This window comes from Dasypus novemcinctus, chromosome 26 (assembly GCF_030445035.2).
Source record: "Dasypus novemcinctus isolate mDasNov1 chromosome 26, mDasNov1.1.hap2, whole genome shotgun sequence".
NCBI classification, from domain to species: domain Eukaryota; kingdom Metazoa; phylum Chordata; class Mammalia; order Cingulata; family Dasypodidae; genus Dasypus; species Dasypus novemcinctus.
This window is the reverse complement of record NC_080698.1, coordinates 2,631,177-2,648,284: the sequence shown is the minus strand read 5'-3', so window position 1 is coordinate 2,648,284 and position 17,108 is coordinate 2,631,177. Positions and strand designations below refer to the sequence as shown.

The 17,108-nt window shown below is 40.2% G+C and overlaps 1 protein-coding gene across 19 annotated transcripts in view; it reads left to right on the top strand.

Moving 5' to 3' along the window:
* ULK4 (unc-51 like kinase 4) overlaps positions 1–17,108 on the top strand; it is a 659,217-nt gene that overhangs the window by 487,436 nt on the left and 154,673 nt on the right. For 4 of the 19 annotated variants that reach the window (XM_058288218.2, XM_058288216.2, XM_058288211.2 and 1 more), the window contains one exon: positions 13,618–14,370. The exons of 13 other annotated variants lie outside the window; for them this stretch is intronic. In XM_058288218.2, the coding sequence (XP_058144201.1) occupies positions 13,618–13,716 (99 nt within the window). In that variant the 3' untranslated portion in view covers positions 13,717–14,370. Of the gene's footprint in view, positions 1–11,476; positions 12,403–13,617; positions 14,371–17,108 lie in introns of those variants that run through there. 2 more of the 19 variants (XM_071211996.1, XM_023584605.3) reach the window with 2 other exon arrangements.

The window sequence follows — 17,108 nt, the reverse complement described above, 5'->3', positions numbered from 1 at the left end:
ATTGTAGCCTGCCCAGCAAATGCAGCCACCCAACCAACCGTCCCCCTCAGCCCTGAGGAAATGCTGCATCTCCCAGTCTTCTCTGTTGCTGCCTTTATCCAGGGCAGGTTGAAGCAGTGGCCTCCACTGCCTTTGTCCAGGGTTAGTTGAAGCAGTGGCTGTCCTCAGAGCTGGGCCCCAGTGATCCAAAGTTACTAATCAAAAGACATGATCAATGATTGACTGACCCAACCTGGGGCTTGGAGGAGAGGATTTTTATGTTCTTATCTGTCACCAGCAAGTGGCCTGCCATGGGACTGAGAGATGTGCAATGATAACTGCTGTGTGAAGAGAGCAAGTTACTGGTCTTTACTGTAATTTGCTAGGCTCTTCCACTCTTCTCTGGGTACTGTACAGTGGTTGTCTGGTTTTCAGAGCTTCAAAATTGTTGATTTACACCATTCCTGCCTGTTTAATAGTTGTTCTAGTGGAAGGTCTGAATTCTGCAGCTCACTACTGTGTCATCATCTCACAATCCTCCACCCTAGATAAAAACTTTCAAAATGTATTTTCAAATTCCCCAGATATTCGGAACGAAATAATTTACTTCTAATAACTGTGGGTCAAATTAAATTAGAAAATATTTTGAAATGAATGAAAATGAAAACACAGCATATCAGAATATGTGGGATGATGCTAAATCAATACTTATAGAGGAGGGGATTTATATTACAGGTGCCTCTATTAGAAAGAAGGAAGCTCTTAAATCAGTAACCTCAGCCTCTACCTTAAGAGGCTAGGAAAAGAAGAGCAAAATTAAACCCAAAGTATGCAAAAGGAGGGAAATAATAGAAATAAAAGTACAAATCAATGAAATAGAAAATAGACAAACAGTAGAAAAAACAAGTATAACCAAAACCTGGTTATTTGAGAAGATCAATAAAATTGATAAATCCATAGACAGACAGACTGGGGAAAAAAGAGAGAAGACAGATTACCAATATCAGGAATGAGAGAGGTGATATCTCCACAGATTCTACAGATATGAAAGGATAATAAGGATAAACTTGAAGCTCAGTCAAGAAGAAGCAGGTTCCCTGAATAGCCCAATACCTATTAGTGGAATTGATTTTTTTTTTTTCCGTTTAAAACCTTTCCAAATTAAAAAAAAAACTCCAGACCCAGATGTCTTTAATGGTAAATTCTACCAAACATTTAAGAAATATTAATAATGCCAATTCTACACGAAACTTCCTAGAAAATTGAAGAATTACTATTTTCCTACTCATTCTATGAAGCTAGCATTACCCTGATACAAAAACAAAGGCATTATAAGAAAAGAAACCCAACAGATGATATCCTTCATGAACATAGAGGCAAAAATTCTGAACAATTTTTAGCAAATTCAATCTAACCATACAGTAAAAGAATAATACACTATGACCCAGTGGGATTTATCTTAGGAATGCAGGATTGGTTTAACATCTGAAAATCAGTCAATATAATGTACCATATTAACAAATTGAAAAAGAAAAACCATATGATCATCTCAGTAGATGCAGAAAAAGTACTTGAGAAAAATCCAACATCCATTCCCTATAAAAGGACATTGACAGGTGAAGGGAACTTTATCAACCTAATAAGGGATATCTATGAAAAAATCTATAGCTAACATCCTATATAATAGTTAGACTTAAGATTTAGCCCCCTAAGATCAGGAACATGAACAGGGATGTCTGCTCTCACGGCTTCCATGCATCATTATTCTGGAGGTTCTGAACAGTGCAATCAGGCAACAGAAAGAAATAATAAAACCATCCAGATTGGAAAGGAAGGAGTAAAACCCTTTATTCACAGATGACATGATTGTCTAGTAGAACACCCAATGGAGTCCACTAAAAAACTACTAGAAATAGTAAGTGAGTTCAGCGAGGATGCAGGAGACAAAATCAATATACAAAATGTATTTTGTTTCTGGCAACAAAGAATCAGAAATTGAAAAAAATAATGCCCGTCATAATTTACATAGCGTATTTTACAATAGCATATAAATATGAAATACTTAAGAATAAGTCTAACATAAGATGTGAAAGAACTATTCACTGAAAACCATAATACTTTCCTTAGAAAAATGAAAGGATATCTAGATAAATGTAGAGATGTATTTTGTTTATGAGTTGGGAGACTCTGTATAGTTAAGATGCTAGTTCTCTCCAAATTAGTCTATACATCAATGCAATCCCAATCAAAATCCCAGCAGGATTTTTTGTGGAAAGTGATAAGTTAAATTTTCTAAAATTCTAAGAGTTATGTGAATTACAAAGGGCCTAGAAGAGCCAAAACCACTTTGAAATAGAACAAAGCTGAAGGGCTAACATGCCCTGATTTCAAGATTTGTTATAAAGATATTGTAATCAAAATAGGTAATGCCATGAACTTTTTAAGGTAATGTATATGTTTACTTTCTTGATTGTGGGATACATTATGCATTGTTTATTGTATGTAATTTCTGATAAATAATTGCATCATTTTGAGGTTGCTCAGATATATTCATTTCTTCCTGAGTGAATTAATCTCATAGTCATTGTGTTTGTGGTCCTCTTTCTCCATTAACATCTTCCATCTGTGCTAGCCTTTTTTTTTTTTTTAATAATATGCATGCACTATAAAGTTACTCTCATTTTTAAAAACGTAAACAGAGCTCCTGGCCCTTCTCTCCCCAGGCCTGCCTCCTCCCTTCCTGCTCCCAGTCCCCAAGGCTTGGTTGCACATGGTTTTCTGTAGTCCCTCTCCTTGGCATTCTGTTCCTCCAGGATCATACTTCCAGGTGCTCTGATAGGAACCTCCCCCTCATGCCCTTTCAGGAAGTCGTTTCATCTGCCAGATTCTACTTGAGATCCTTTTATGTAAGTAGAAAACAAAAGGCTTAACCGGGGTCTGCTCCTTGAGAGAGTAAACTCAGTCATGTGCATGCATTTCTGGCAGGAAGTCGGCGGTGGCCTTCACATCATTCCTACTTTGACTTGGGATGTGGATGGCAGTACAGAAGGTAGTATCCGTGAGGTGGGCAGGGATGCATGCCTGGATGAGGGTGGCCGGAAGCTGCCCTCCAGGCATCTCTCGCCCTGCACGGCCACCGGTACTCGTAGGGACCTCAGTGCCACCCTGCTCTGCCCAGAGCGTAGTGTGCAAGGCACGGAAGCAAGGCAGGGCAGCAGCAAGCTTCAGAATTGGGGGCATTTTTCCTAATTCACCTTACCATTTGTAATAAAAAGTGAAGTTTTCTCTAAGTTTAGGATACAGAATCCCGAAGTCAACTATGATAGGTAACGCCAATTTCTTAGATGACTCAGAAGTGTGTCCCCTCCCACCGTGGATGCCAGTGGCCGGTGCAGTGGAAAGGCTTCACGGTGCTCACCAGCTCTGCAACTCCCAGCTCCTTGCAGGAGCCTGCTCTCAACAGGATTTGATCTTTAATTCTGCAGGCAAAGGTCAGCATGCTGTTCTGTTGAGTAGAGACCACAAACAGTTTGGTAGATTTTCCTGTGGCAAAAAAATTGACTCTAGTGCTGTCATAAAACTCATTTTTTTGTCCCCCAAATAAGTAGCTAGGTATGACTCAGCAGAGCATAAAACTTTATGTTGAACTTGCATTGAACCTAAAAATGTTGCTTTTCTACTTTCAAATTCACTGAGTTCTGTGTCTTGGCTCCGTGAAATAAGGATAGTAATTTCTCTTAGAATGAAAGTGACATGTTTCGGACCTTGAGGCCCTTCCTGAGGGAGCAGGACATGCCCCCCCGCTGGCAACAGGCCTGCGGCCTTGGTGTTCAACCCCAGCAGCTACCCCAGCTCTGCTTTCTAATTACTGTCAGGAGAGAGGGGCTGCCTGCTCACCGTGTCCGGACGGTCAGGCCAGTTTGGGCAGAAGTCCTCGGGCACCTTTGTACCCAGTGAGCCAGCGCTGGTTGACACTGTTAGTACCCACAGGTCCGTTTGCATTCACCAGGAAGGCAAAGCCATCGTTTCCTGCCCACACGTCTGTGTGGATGAGAAGTCCTCTGCTCACCCCCTCAGGTCATTTTAAAATGCATGCAGGAGGTCGTGGGGAGGATACCTAATATTGGTTTGAAATGGTACAGCAATTTTTTAAAATTACTAACCAGAAATATTCTTAAGGAAGTTGGTTGCATGCATTTTTATCCATTTTCCTACTATGAAATAATCACTTGAACCAAAAATTAATTATACTCCTATTCAGTTCAGAGTTGCTATTTATTCCCCCACAGAAATGAATTTACTGAATGTTGAGTTATTTGGGGCCATTCCTACATGATCTGGTGGAACAAGTTGATCAGCCTTAATTAACTTGACCTCATTAACTTATTTCCTGGAAATAGTTGTCATTAGCATAAACGTGTATCCTAAAATAAACTGCTGGTTTCTCACACTTATTTCCATTTAGACTGGATGGCCTATTACCATAAGTAGCTCGGTCACCAGTCTCTTTCTGTCCTGGGATGGGGCTGCCTGCAAGGGGCCTCGCTGAAGCCCTGGGCCGCGGGGCTCCTCTTGCTGAACGCCCTGCGGGGGAGCCACCCAGCAGCACGGGCTGCGGAGCAGTGCACTGTCAGAAGCCGCAGGGACTGCCTGTGTTTCAGAGAAGTAAAGTCAAGTAGAAAGTGCTTGGTTCAGCTCTTCCTGTCTTTCTCTTTTGTCAGTGCGAATTAAAGGGGGAAACTTTTAACCCATAGCTTTTCTTACAATTATGGTGTAGGTCATAATTAGAGATAAACTTGAGGCAAAAATAGAACAATTTCTTGTAAATGAAATCTCAAAGCTGTTTGGAATATGGAAGCCAAGATAATTACAAAATCCATCATGCAGAAACATTGCAAATGCAAAAAATTCAATGTTTAAAGCAGCAATTAATTTCCCTTAATGACTAAGATAAAAATAGTGTATTTAAGAACTGAACTCTTTTTTCCCTGTAGGTTATTGTTTAAAAATCAAGTAAAATCTAAAACATGCTGACTGTTAATACTGGACGAATATAAAATATAGAACAATAACAAAATAAATAATATATTTCCATGCTGGGACTGCTCATCTGTGGAACTGAAAGGTGCAAATTTAAAAATTAAAAATTTCTCTCAAAATAGGCATATTAACTTATGAGTTTTTAATGAACCTACAAGAATTACAGTATTTTCCTTTTTTGTCTTAATGTTTTTGGTGTTAGGCTAACAACTTCTATGTGTACTTAAAAAATAAGTCAGGTTTCAGAAGTTTAAAGTATGAAAAGTGAGTATCTTCCTCCCTTGTCCTGGACTCACTGGAAAAAATTAAACTTTACAAGTAAATGTTTATGTATATATGAGCAGATGTGTGTACATAAATGCATGTATATGTACCCCTTTTACACAGAGAGGACCATAGTATGCAGTTCCATAACTTGCTTTTTTCCCCACTCTCATATATATTTGAGCAAAATTTCCATATTAGTACAAATATATATATATATATTTTTTGAAGAGGTATCAGGGATTGAACCTAGGACCTTGTACGTGGGAAGCAGGTGCTCAGCCCCCTGACTACATTCACTCCCCTAAATATGACTGTTTTGATGGTTCTACCACCGAATGAATATATCATAATCAAGTTATTTATCCCCTATTAAATGGACCTTTGAATTTCCAGGTGCCAATGTCTCTGACAAATAGAGCTGCCTTGAAAATTCTTTTAGACATATCTTTACTCGCACAAATATATACATAGAATAAGTCCCTAGAAGTAGAGTTGCCAGCTAAGAGTGCTGTGAGTTTTAAATTTTGATATATATGCCAAAATGCCTCCCCAAAAGATAGAGAACCAATTTTCATCTCACCGAGAGAGAACTTATTTCCCACAGGCTTGCTGATATTTTAAGAAATTGTGTGAGATGTTACTATTCTGATACATGAAACTCTATGTCTTTGCTGTTTTGCATTCCTTTCATAGTGAATGAAGCTTAGCACTTTTAATGTGTCAGTTGGCCATTGTCTTTTTCTAGAAATTGTTTGAGTATAACCTTTGCCCATTTTTTCCATTTAGTTGTTGATCCTTTTCTTTTCATTTGTTATACTGGTTACAAAAAATATGATTTACTATTTTCTCCTTGTGTTCTTTATTTTTAATGATTTTTTTTTTTGCTATAAAAGTAGCTTATTTCTATAGTCAAATTTAACAAATCTCTTCCTTATGACTTTTGATTTTTATGTCATATATAAAAAAGGATTTTCCCATCCCAGGATTATAAATATATTAACCCATGTTTTCTTCTAGCACTTTCATGGTTTTATTTTATTTTTTTTACATTTATATATTTGATTTATTAAGGATTATTCTTTTGCATGGAATTCCATTTAGAGTCTCAAATGGATCACAGATAAACTACCATGCCTGTATTTTCTGGTCTTTATTTCAAGGGCATACTGATTTCATCTCAACATGTCATTTGTGATCTAAATTTGCCGTCTCAGCTTCCTGAATCATGTGCTAGATTCTTAAACTGCAGAAACTCTGGTGGCCTTGGAGTCAGCAGGGCTCCTCGCGTGAAGGTATGCATTTCCCATTAGGAGTAGCAGAAAAGAAGCGGTCATGTCTTTAAAAAGCAAAACCAAAACAATGTCATCTAGGCAATTGGATGCTCTGTGCAAGGTCGTTTGGCCAAACACAGTGGCCGTCCATGATTCCTGGGTCACCCTCAACACCCACTGCTTTAACTCGTTGAGCTGGCTTCACTGGTTACCAGATGAATGACCATGGGCAGTTGAGCAAGCAGCAGTTTCCAGTCAAACAAAGGAGGTAATTATAACAGGGATGTTGAGAAGATCAAGTAGAGTGGACTAGGGCTCTTAGCATTTGGCACTGGGCAACCGACTGTGTTTGCTGTTATGCTTGTTGTATTGCTGTTGCTGGTGGCATTATCTTTACTACCCAGTAGTACTGTAATGCATGGTGAAAAATGCAGCATGGCTCCAGTTCCCAGGAGTCTTTAGAAGAGGGTCATATTTAAGATGAACAGTAAATGCCCTGAGGTTTTGGTTTATTTTTGCCACCCCGAAAGAGTCATGCAAGCTCAGAAATGATGAGTATGCCTCCTTTTTGAAGCAGGAAAATAACGTGGATATTTAATAGAGTGGCTATTTACCCATAACTGTGATAATGTGAAGATAGCAGTTTTGATAATGTTTGGCTCTTTTGTTTTGCTTAATGCCTGCAAAATTATCCTGCCTACAGCTCCCAGAGGCCCTTCCCTACAGCATGTTCTGTAATCATATTACTGATCTTATAAACATCTATCTCTTATTGTAATAAGCTCTCTTTGTGAACAGCTTCATTAATGTGCTGAAATAATGTACCCGGGGGTATTTCCTACAATTTCATTGTTGCTCTAAAATTAGCTGCCCAGGCGGCTTTCCTGGCCCAAAATCTGCCACTTCAGCTCCAGTGATTGCATCTCCTGCCCTGCTTTCCAGACCAGGAAGGTACATGCACTGAAGGCACTTTGGGGGCAACCAAGTTTTACAAGCGTAAACTTTAGACAATCTCATTTTAATTCCAATTCTGGATCAGCCTCTTTGAATAACAGCCATTAGTTTTATAACTGAGACTTCACCTTATGGAATGTATGCTAAATGTCTGGATAGTAAAACCTTAACTATGTTTAACCAATTTTATAGAGAGAATTTTCTTACTCCAGTTGTAAAATTTGCCTTGTTTGATAAGTTTTTATTGTTAGGAGGTATTTCTTTTTTATTTTATTAGCCTTACAATTTTATTATAAAATATTTAATGGAAATAAAAACCCTTTTTTTAGGAAGAAATGCATTATCTCCTATTCTTTTACCTTTGGGATACATTCACTATCTCAAATCTATATTATGTAGGTGTGATATGAAATTCCATTCAATATCCTGGGTGGATGCAGGAACCAGTAATTTTAATAGGCTTTTAAACCATGTAATTCTGTGATATAGTTTTTAATCTTATGACCAAAAAGTAACATTTCTGAGTTCCTTTCTTTGCTATTTAATGGTCATAAGAAATCCTGGCAGTCTGCCTTGGAGCAGTTAAAGGCAGCCTGAGCTCTTCCTGTCTTCTCCAGCCACCATCATTGCTTATAGCGAGTCTTGCGTTTGACTCATGTCATTTCAGGAAAGTCATTTCACAGAGTGCCGAAGAAATTGTCCCCCCCTCCTTTTTTTTTTTTTTTTTAATGTTGGGAGTGTGGAAGGCAGATTTATTTCAGTTATTTGAATTATAACTCATTCAGTTCAGAATGATAAGAGTAAAACTAGTCTTCCCTTCCCCTTATGGTGTCATCACCTCCAGTGTAGCCACTGTTGACAAGTTAACATTTATCCTTGCATTTTTACTTTGCTTATGGTCACATGCAGTTACGTAAGTGATTTTCTTTCTTGTTTATTTTTATCTTTGCTTTCATTTCCCAAAATAGGGCCATAGTGTACATATATGTTGTGTAAATGGCTTTTCTTTTTATTTATCTTGATATTATGGATATCTTTCCAAGTCAATACTTATCCATTCATCTCATTTTTTAAGTAGCTGCATAGTATTTCATAATTGAATTTATTATTATTCAATTCAACTATCTCCTGATTGATGGCCTTCCAGGTTGTTTCCAGTTATTTGCTATTATAAATGTGGTACAAGAAACATCTGTATATGGTTTAAATACTTCTGTATTTCCTTTGGTTAGAAAAACTCTCTAAAGTGCGATGGTTAGATGAAAAGGTGCTTTTAAAATTTTATTAAATATTATCATATAACTTTCCAAAATGTTTTAACAATTTAAGTTCCAATGAAACTGTACAAATGTACCTGTTTTCCTAAATTTCACCAGCATTGCATCTCCTGAGCCTTTTTAAAAATTTTTTTTCCCATTTGATAGGTAAAAATGATATCTTATTAATTGTTTTAATCTAGATTTCATGGTTATAGCATTAGGAAAGAGGAAAGAAAGACAGTCACAGACATGCAATATATATTGATGACATTATGGTTCTAAATTTGGAAACATAGCAAAGTGGATGGCTTTATAGAAAATATAAATTACCAAAATTGGCATCAGAATAGATAAAAATATCAAAATAACCCATAGTTAAACAAAAGTTAAAATTGGGCCATCTAATGATGTCTTTCAGCCGCTTTGTTTAAAGAAGCATCCATAAAGTCTAGTTAGTTTTCACCATAATACAGGTGGAAAAAGGTAGGTGTCAGTCTGGCAAGAAAATCTCTCAAGTATTTATACCCTGTGGAAATACAAAGACATCAATATAAAGCCTGAATCTGTGTGCCCCTAAATGATGTGAGAACTTTTCTCTAGAGAAATTAAGGTTGTCTCAGAGGGAATCAGCATTCCTGAACTTTTCAGGGGAAAGGCTAGTGGTAGAAGCGAAGGCGAGGCTTCCCTGGAGGAGCCTTGCACAGCCCAGCCCACTCTCCCTCACGGCGTGCATTGCAATTCCTCATTCTGACTCCAGTCTCTTCCAGGACCAAGTGTCGTCTCATCTGGATGGTTCTGGCCTCCTTTCTCCCTCCTCTTCCTCTTGGGCAGTTGCCTTTGGAACATACATGAAGCCATGAGTTCTCCTTCTCCCACATGACGGGCTGGGATCTGCCTTCCCTGCTCCTGCAGGCATCCTCGTCCCTTTCTTGGGCTGTTTCCTGACAACGTCCCTGCTGATTGCTTTTCTCCGTTAGTTTTCCTTCTCCCATTATTGTAAACCTCTGTAGTGTCAGCATTACCTATGCCACATAAGAAATTTGATCATTTTTCTGTTGTAAAATGTTCCAAGGGAAGAACAATTAGAAGCAAATACTTTGAGAGGACGGGGGGAGCAAGGGGCACAGTTGCAAGATTAAATGCCTAGAAGCGAGGCGTTTCATTACCTGGGGAGCCCTTCCAGGAGTGAGGAATTTGGGGGTGGGGATTGGGGTGCCTGGGAGAGCACAAGTCAGGTTCAGCTACGGTGGACCCTTTTGACTGCACAGCCACATGGGGAATCCAGCCTCTTATGTAAAAATGCCCAATTGCTAAATATCAGAAACTGATACTAAAGCTTAAAAATGCTCCAGACCAAGTGAAGCAAGTCCGTAGAACAGACTTGTCTCAGGGGCCACCAGTTTGCACCCTCTCTTTCAGCTCTTGTCCTAGACCCCAAACCTGGTTACTTTGCATTTCTACATTATGATCTATGGTTACTGCAGATTTACTATTGCTGGGATTGTATAAAAATTATCATTTCCCTGGAAATGTAGGGTTTTTCTCTGTGATTTTATAAAGAGCAGATGACCACATTTCCTCCCAGAGGGGAATTTGTTGATAAAAGGCATTGGAGCAGTAGTGTCTGTCATGTCAAGATTTGTTTGCAGTTGTAAGGGCAGCCTGTACTCCAGAACCTTCTTTTCTGGCTCCCCTGCCACTGCTGTCTTAGCAACGACTAATGTATTAGCTGTGTGTTTAATCCATGCTGGACTGGTGCCCGCTCTGTGCAGGCATAAGGGACCAGAGTTTGCTTTCAGGAGCTGAAGAACAGTAACTTCCGATAGTGACAAGTGGTCTGGGGAGTGAAAAGGGAGAGGTACCAGAGTGCTGGGGAGTGACTGTGGTGGCGGCAGAGGCAGAGTGGGGGTAGGGAAGGGGTCTCTTTCTGTTGGAAGGCCAGGGTGGTCTCCTCTAGGAGGTGGCATCTGAGTGAGCCCTGACTGCTGTGGAGCCAGGCTGTGAAAATCTGGGTGGTAAACAAAGCAGGCAGAAGACACGGCAGATGCAAACACTGTGCCTGGGACGGAGCTTGATGTGTCCAAGGAACTGAGAGGAGGCCTGAGCATGCGGGACGTGAAGAGCCAGGGGCGGTACAAGGCGTGGGCCCTGGCCAGGCGGTGGACCTGCATTCTAGATGCAGTGCGAGGGCTTTGGGGCATCTTAGGCAGGGGTGTGACCAATCTGATGTCATCTGAAGAAAATCACCGCGGCTCCTGTGTGGAGAACGGATGGAAGGGGCACACGCGGAAACATAGTGGACTCTGGTTGTTTCTTGGGTGGTTGTCTTGAACACACTTCTGTCTTCCAGTGACAACGGGCTCCTCCCGAATGTCTAGGACAGAGAGAATAGTTGGAAAGTGACACATGATCAGGCCAACACTTCTCCACAAAACTCGGCCTCTTAGGGTTTGGTGTTGACAGATTTACCTTCTGTGATTTCTGAAGCCTTGCTGCTTTGATAGAATTTCTTTCTGCAGTGACTGGTTATGATTTTTTAATGTGCGCTATGCTTTCCCATTCTTCAGTTATTGACAAGAAAAATGAATTCCGTTATGAAAGTTAGTGCAGTGAAGAAAGTCCAGAAGTCAAAGCTAGTTTGATCTGCTGATGATTTTCTCCTGTTTGGCTTTCTTTCATCCTGGTGCCCTGGTTTGTGCTGTCCAGACTTACTGAAGCAGCCTAGGACAGGCTGAAGGAAAAGGTGCTGCGGGAAGGCACCAGGGCACAGAGGTAGAACCTGCCGCTCGCGTCACTCACTGGAGCCTGCGCCTGCAAGGGAGAGCCACCAAGGACAGAGGGAAGTCTCGGCCGCAAGGGAAGTGGCCGCGGTCAGGTGCCTGAAGACGGCAGCTGAGGAGAGGCCTGCTCATCACCTGACCATTGCATGTTCGCAGACCGCTCCCCTGCCCCCCCTCAGGTGGGCAGATGCTCAGACCCAGTGAGAATTTTGCGACTCACAAGCCTTCATTTACATGGAGGAAGGAAGGAGGGCCTCGCCTAATAAAGCCGCCTCTCCCACCCCAGGGCGTCTCCCTCTAGAGCACCCCTGTGCTCCCGTCTTGAGTGTGCATTTTCACTTTATGTTACACTCCCACTTGCTTGCTTAAGCTGTGGTGAGTCCTTGAATTCTTTCTCAAGACATGGCCGAGGACCTGGAAGCCCGCCCTGCAACGTTATAACTAAAGCAACAATGGTGGCAGGTTTTCTCCCCTGTGAATTCCCATGTATAAAACTAATGTGCCTGAGGTCGAAGGAGACTGCAGAGTGCCCTCACTTCCCCAGGGGAAGGAGCCGGGTCACGGCCGTGGGCAGTGGTGCTGCTTCCTTCGGCCCGTGTCCTCTGGGATTCCCACCTTTCAGCAGTGATATTTGCAGCTGCCTCGCCAGCTGAGTGTGGGCAGGGGTGTCATAGTGAGATCAGACGGGTGGCCTGATGAAATCTCGCTAAGGGATGTCCTAAGGACGCTAAGGCAGTCTGTTCTCAGGGTGCTTTCAGATAGTATGAAGAAGGATAGAAAACATATCAAGGGGTTACTTTTTTCCTGTCTTGGTTAATATAGTCACTTCTCTGAAAATAAATATTGATTCAATTTTTACAAAACACTGTTCCAGAGAATATTTTAAAAATAGGATATAAAATGAGAAAGATTTGAAATGTATTGTGTTATGTAAATTAAAGGGAAGTAAACAGAGCACAACTGTGATTTTAAATTGCTTAAAACAGTTTTTAAATTCAAATATAGGTTTACTTTGAAATATTTCCAAGTTGTGTACATGTATGTATTTATAATTAATCTCTTCTACAAAGCATTTAAGATGGCTAATAATAATGTTTGCAATAAAGTGAGGGTTGACAGATATAATACAAGATGCCAAAAGGACATAGTTGTGTTAAAGATTCATTGTTTATCTGGAATTCAAATTCAACTCAGTGATCTTTCTTCTCCTAAATAAAGCAGAAAATATGAATAAAAGAATAAGGGGTAGGGAAAATGGAATAAGATAAGATAGGATAAAGTTTCTATACAAATATGCAGACTGATATAATTGCTAAAGTTGGGCAACATTTCTTGCTTTGAGAATTCTGGTTGGTTACCAGACAAAAATGGAGATAGACTTATTTATAAGATATGCATTGTCTAAAAAGGGCGGCGGGGGGGGGGGAAATCCCAGTTCTTTGAGGCAAGAAAGAGATTCTGCTTTTTAAGGTCTGAAAGGCCAATTTTCTCCATAAATCTCTTTTAAGGGAACACTTTGTGATGGGGATTTGGGAGCTAGCTTTGATTGAGCATTTTATGAACTAGACAGTGTCTTTCAAAGTGCAGAAGTTTTTAATTTAGTTGAAGTACTTGTTATCAATTTTCCCTTTGTAAATTGTGCTTTTAATGTCATGTCTAAGAAATCTTTCCCTAACCCAAGGTCAAAAAGATTTTCTTCTAAGTTTTCTCTTAATAGTTTTATACTTTTAGGGTATATATTTAGGTCTGTCCATTTTCAGTTACTTTTGGGGCACATTGCAAGTTCTGGATTGAAGTTTATGTTTTTGCTTATTGTTCTAGCGCTGTTTGTTGAAAGTACATTCTCGACTGCCTTGCCATTACATCTTTGTCCAATGACAGTTCGTTTTATCTGTGTGGATCTATTTCTGGGTACTCTATTCCCTTTCATTGATCTATATGTCAAACTTCAAGCCAATACCACACTGTCTGATTCCTTTAGCTTCCTAATAAGTCGTGAAATCAAGCATTGGTTCTCTAACTTTGTTCTTTTTCACATTTGTTTTGACTATTCTATCTCCTTTGCAGTTCCATATGAAACAGAATCAGGGAAGCGGATTTGGCCCAATGGATAGGGCATCCGCATACCACATGGGAGGACCAAGGTTCAAACCCCGGGCCTCCTGACCCATGTGGAGCTGGCCCATGTGCAGTGCTGATGCATGCAAGGAGTGCTGTGCCACGCAAGGGTGTCCCCCGCATAAGGGAGCCCCACACGCAAGGAGTGCGCCCCGTAAGGAGAGCCGCCCGGCGCAAAAGAAAGTACAGCCTGTCCAGGAGTGGCACTGCACACGTGGAGAGCTGATGCAGCAATATGACACAACAAAAAGAGACACGGATTCCGGGTGCCGCTGACAAGAATACAGATGGACACAGAAGAACACACAGCGAATGGACATAGAGAGCAGACAACTGGTGGTGGGGGAAGGGAAGAGAAAAAAATTTAAAAGAAAAGAAACAGAATAATCTCATCAGTTTCTTAAAAAAAAAAGGCTTGCTGGGATTTTGAATGAAACTGTTGTTTCTGTAAGTTAATTTGGGGAGAATTGGCATTTCATAATATTAAGTCTTCTGACTTGTGGATAAGGTATATCCCCATTTATGTAGGTCCTCTTTATTTTCTCTCAATCGTAGTTTGTATTTTTCGGATATCAGATTTTCATCCTTAGTCAGATACATCCCTAAGTCTTTCATATTTCTGATGCTATTTGTACATGGAATTGTTTGTATTTCCACTTCTGATTGTGGCTTACATATAAAAGTAAATTTGATTTTTCTGTTGCTCTTGAATCCTGTGACTTCGTTAGACTTCCCTCTGGGTTTTAGGAGCCCAGATTTTCTACATAAAAGATCATGTTTTCTACAAATAAACAGTTACTTCTTCCTTCCCAGACTGGATGTGCCCCCCTCCCTTGGTCTGATTGCACTAACCAGAACCTCCCACAGACTGAATGGCAGTGGTGAGAGCAGATGTCACGGTCCCTCTTCCAGATCTCAGGGGCAAGTATTGTCCCGTGCATGCCCCTAAGCAGGGTCAGGAAGTTGACTTCTAGGCCAAGTTTGCTGAGCTTTTGTAATAAATTGGTTTAGATATCGTCAAATAATTATTCTATTGAGATGACCATATGGGTTTTCTTTTTTCTTTTTCTTTTTTAGCAATTAATATGGTTTAGTACATCGATTTTCAAATGTTAATCTGATTCTCCATTCCTAGGATCTACCTTGCTTAGTCATGCTATTGTCTTTTTGAATATATTGTTGGTTTTGATTTGTTAAGATTTTGCTTAGAATTCTTGCATCTGTATTCATGAGGGATATTGTTGTATAGTTTACTTTTTTCCTCCTCCCTGCTGTTTTGCTGTCTGTGTCCATTTGCTGTGTGATCTTCGTGTGTTTCTTTTATTATCTTCTCCTTTCATTAGTTGGATCATCATTTTGCCACATGGCTCGCCAGTGGCTTGCTTCATGGGCCTACCTTAAGCAGGAGGCCCCAGGGATCGAACCCAGGTCCTCCCGTATGGTAGACGGAAGCCCAGTCACTTGAGCCACATCTGCTTCCCAATAGTTTATTTTTTAGAAATCTGTCTTTGCCTAGTTTTTGTATCAGGGTAATGTTGGCTTCAGACTTCCATTTCCTTGAAGACTTTGTATAGAGTTGATACTGTTGTTTTTTTAATAGTTTCTTTGAAAAATAATTCACATACCATAATATTAACACTTTCCGCAGTGCACAGTTTGGTGGTTTTCTGTATATTCATATAAACACCCCCGTTATCTAGTTCCAGAACATTTTCCATCACTCCCAAAAGAAACCCTGTTAAAAATCACTCATCAGTCCTTCCCTTCTCCAAGCGTAGGCAACCACTAATTTACTTTGTTTTTATAAATTTGCCTCTTCTCCATATTTCAGGTACATGAAATCCTACAATATATAGTTTCTTGTAACTGCCTCCTTCCACCCAAGGTTCATTCATAGTGCAACATGTGTCAGTGCTTCATTCTTGTTATTACCAAATAATATCCCATTGTATGGATGTACCACATTTTTCTTTATCCATTAATCAGCGGATGAATATTTGGATTTCCCCTTTTTGGCTATTATGAATAATGCTGTTATGAACATTTATTTACTAGTTTTGGGTCAACATGCTTTCTTTCTCTTGAGTATGTACTTAGGAGTGGAACTATTGAGTCATATGGTAAGTCTATGTTTAACTGTTTGAGTAATTGTAAAGTCTGTTTTCAAAAATGGCTGCAGCACTTACATTCCAACCAGCAATGTATAAGGCTTCCAGTTTCTTGATACCCTTGCCAACACTTACTACTATTAATACCTATCTTTTTTATTATAGCATCTTAGTAGATATGAAGTAGTATGTCATTGTGATTTTTGATTTGCATTTCCCTGATGGTTAATGATGTTGAGAATCTTTTCTTGTGCTTGTTGACTATTTGTATATCTTATTTGGAGAAATACCTATTCAGATCCCCTGCCTTTTAAAAATTTGTGTTTTTGTCTTTTATAATTGAGTTGTAATGTTATTACTGAGTTAAATGGTATATATTGAAGTCCCTTATCAGATACTGGATTTAGAAAAGTTTCTCCCATTCTGTGTGTTGTCTTTACACTTTCCTGATAATGTCCTTTAACATGCAAAAGTCTTTTATTTTTATGTACTCCTAATTTCCAAGCTAAGCAAGGCTCTGGGCTGCCACCATGGGCGAAGGCCCCTCACATGGGGAATGGCAGATGTATGCCAGTCACCGAGAGTAGGAGTATAAACATTTCTACCTGCTCCATGGTGCTGGTTTGTCATAGTCTCCAAGAAAGACACAACACACACAAGCACAAGTTGAAACAATGCTTTACTCACTTAGAGAAGAGACAAAGCAAGGCCAGCCTCAGTGGTGGGCATCAGTCCCCTGTGGCCAGCGGTCCTTCCCTAGAGCCGATGCAGACAATGGACTGGGCACACACTGCTCCTGTCCCAGGAGGGGAGACCCATTCCCCTCCTGCCGGGAACAGGTATACTGCTGGGCTAGGTCAGGGGTCACGTGATGAACACTGCACAGTACCGAGAAATTCACGGGGAACCAAAACAAGAGAGGATCACCCTGTAAGGAAGAAGGGCCTGGGCCAAGCATGCGCTCACGTTCCAGCCGTCAAATAAGGGAGTGTTCTGGGCGCAGGGCTCTGATTAGGGGGAGCCTGGGGAGGAAGGGCAGGTTCTGTGATGGCTGCTTCCCTAACACTAATTTGTCTAGTTTTCTTTTGCTGGTTGTGCTTTTTGGTGTCATAACTAAGAAACCATTGCCTATCCCAAAGTCACAAAGATTACTCATATGTTTTCTTCTAAAAGTTTTATATATTTAGCTATTACATTTAGCCTTTGATCCATTTTGATTAAATAGATGATCCAATAATGATCAAATTTTTATTTGATTTTTGTATATAGTGTGATTGTGACATAGCGGTCCAACTTCGGTCCTTCGCATGTGGATATCTAGTTGTCTCAGCA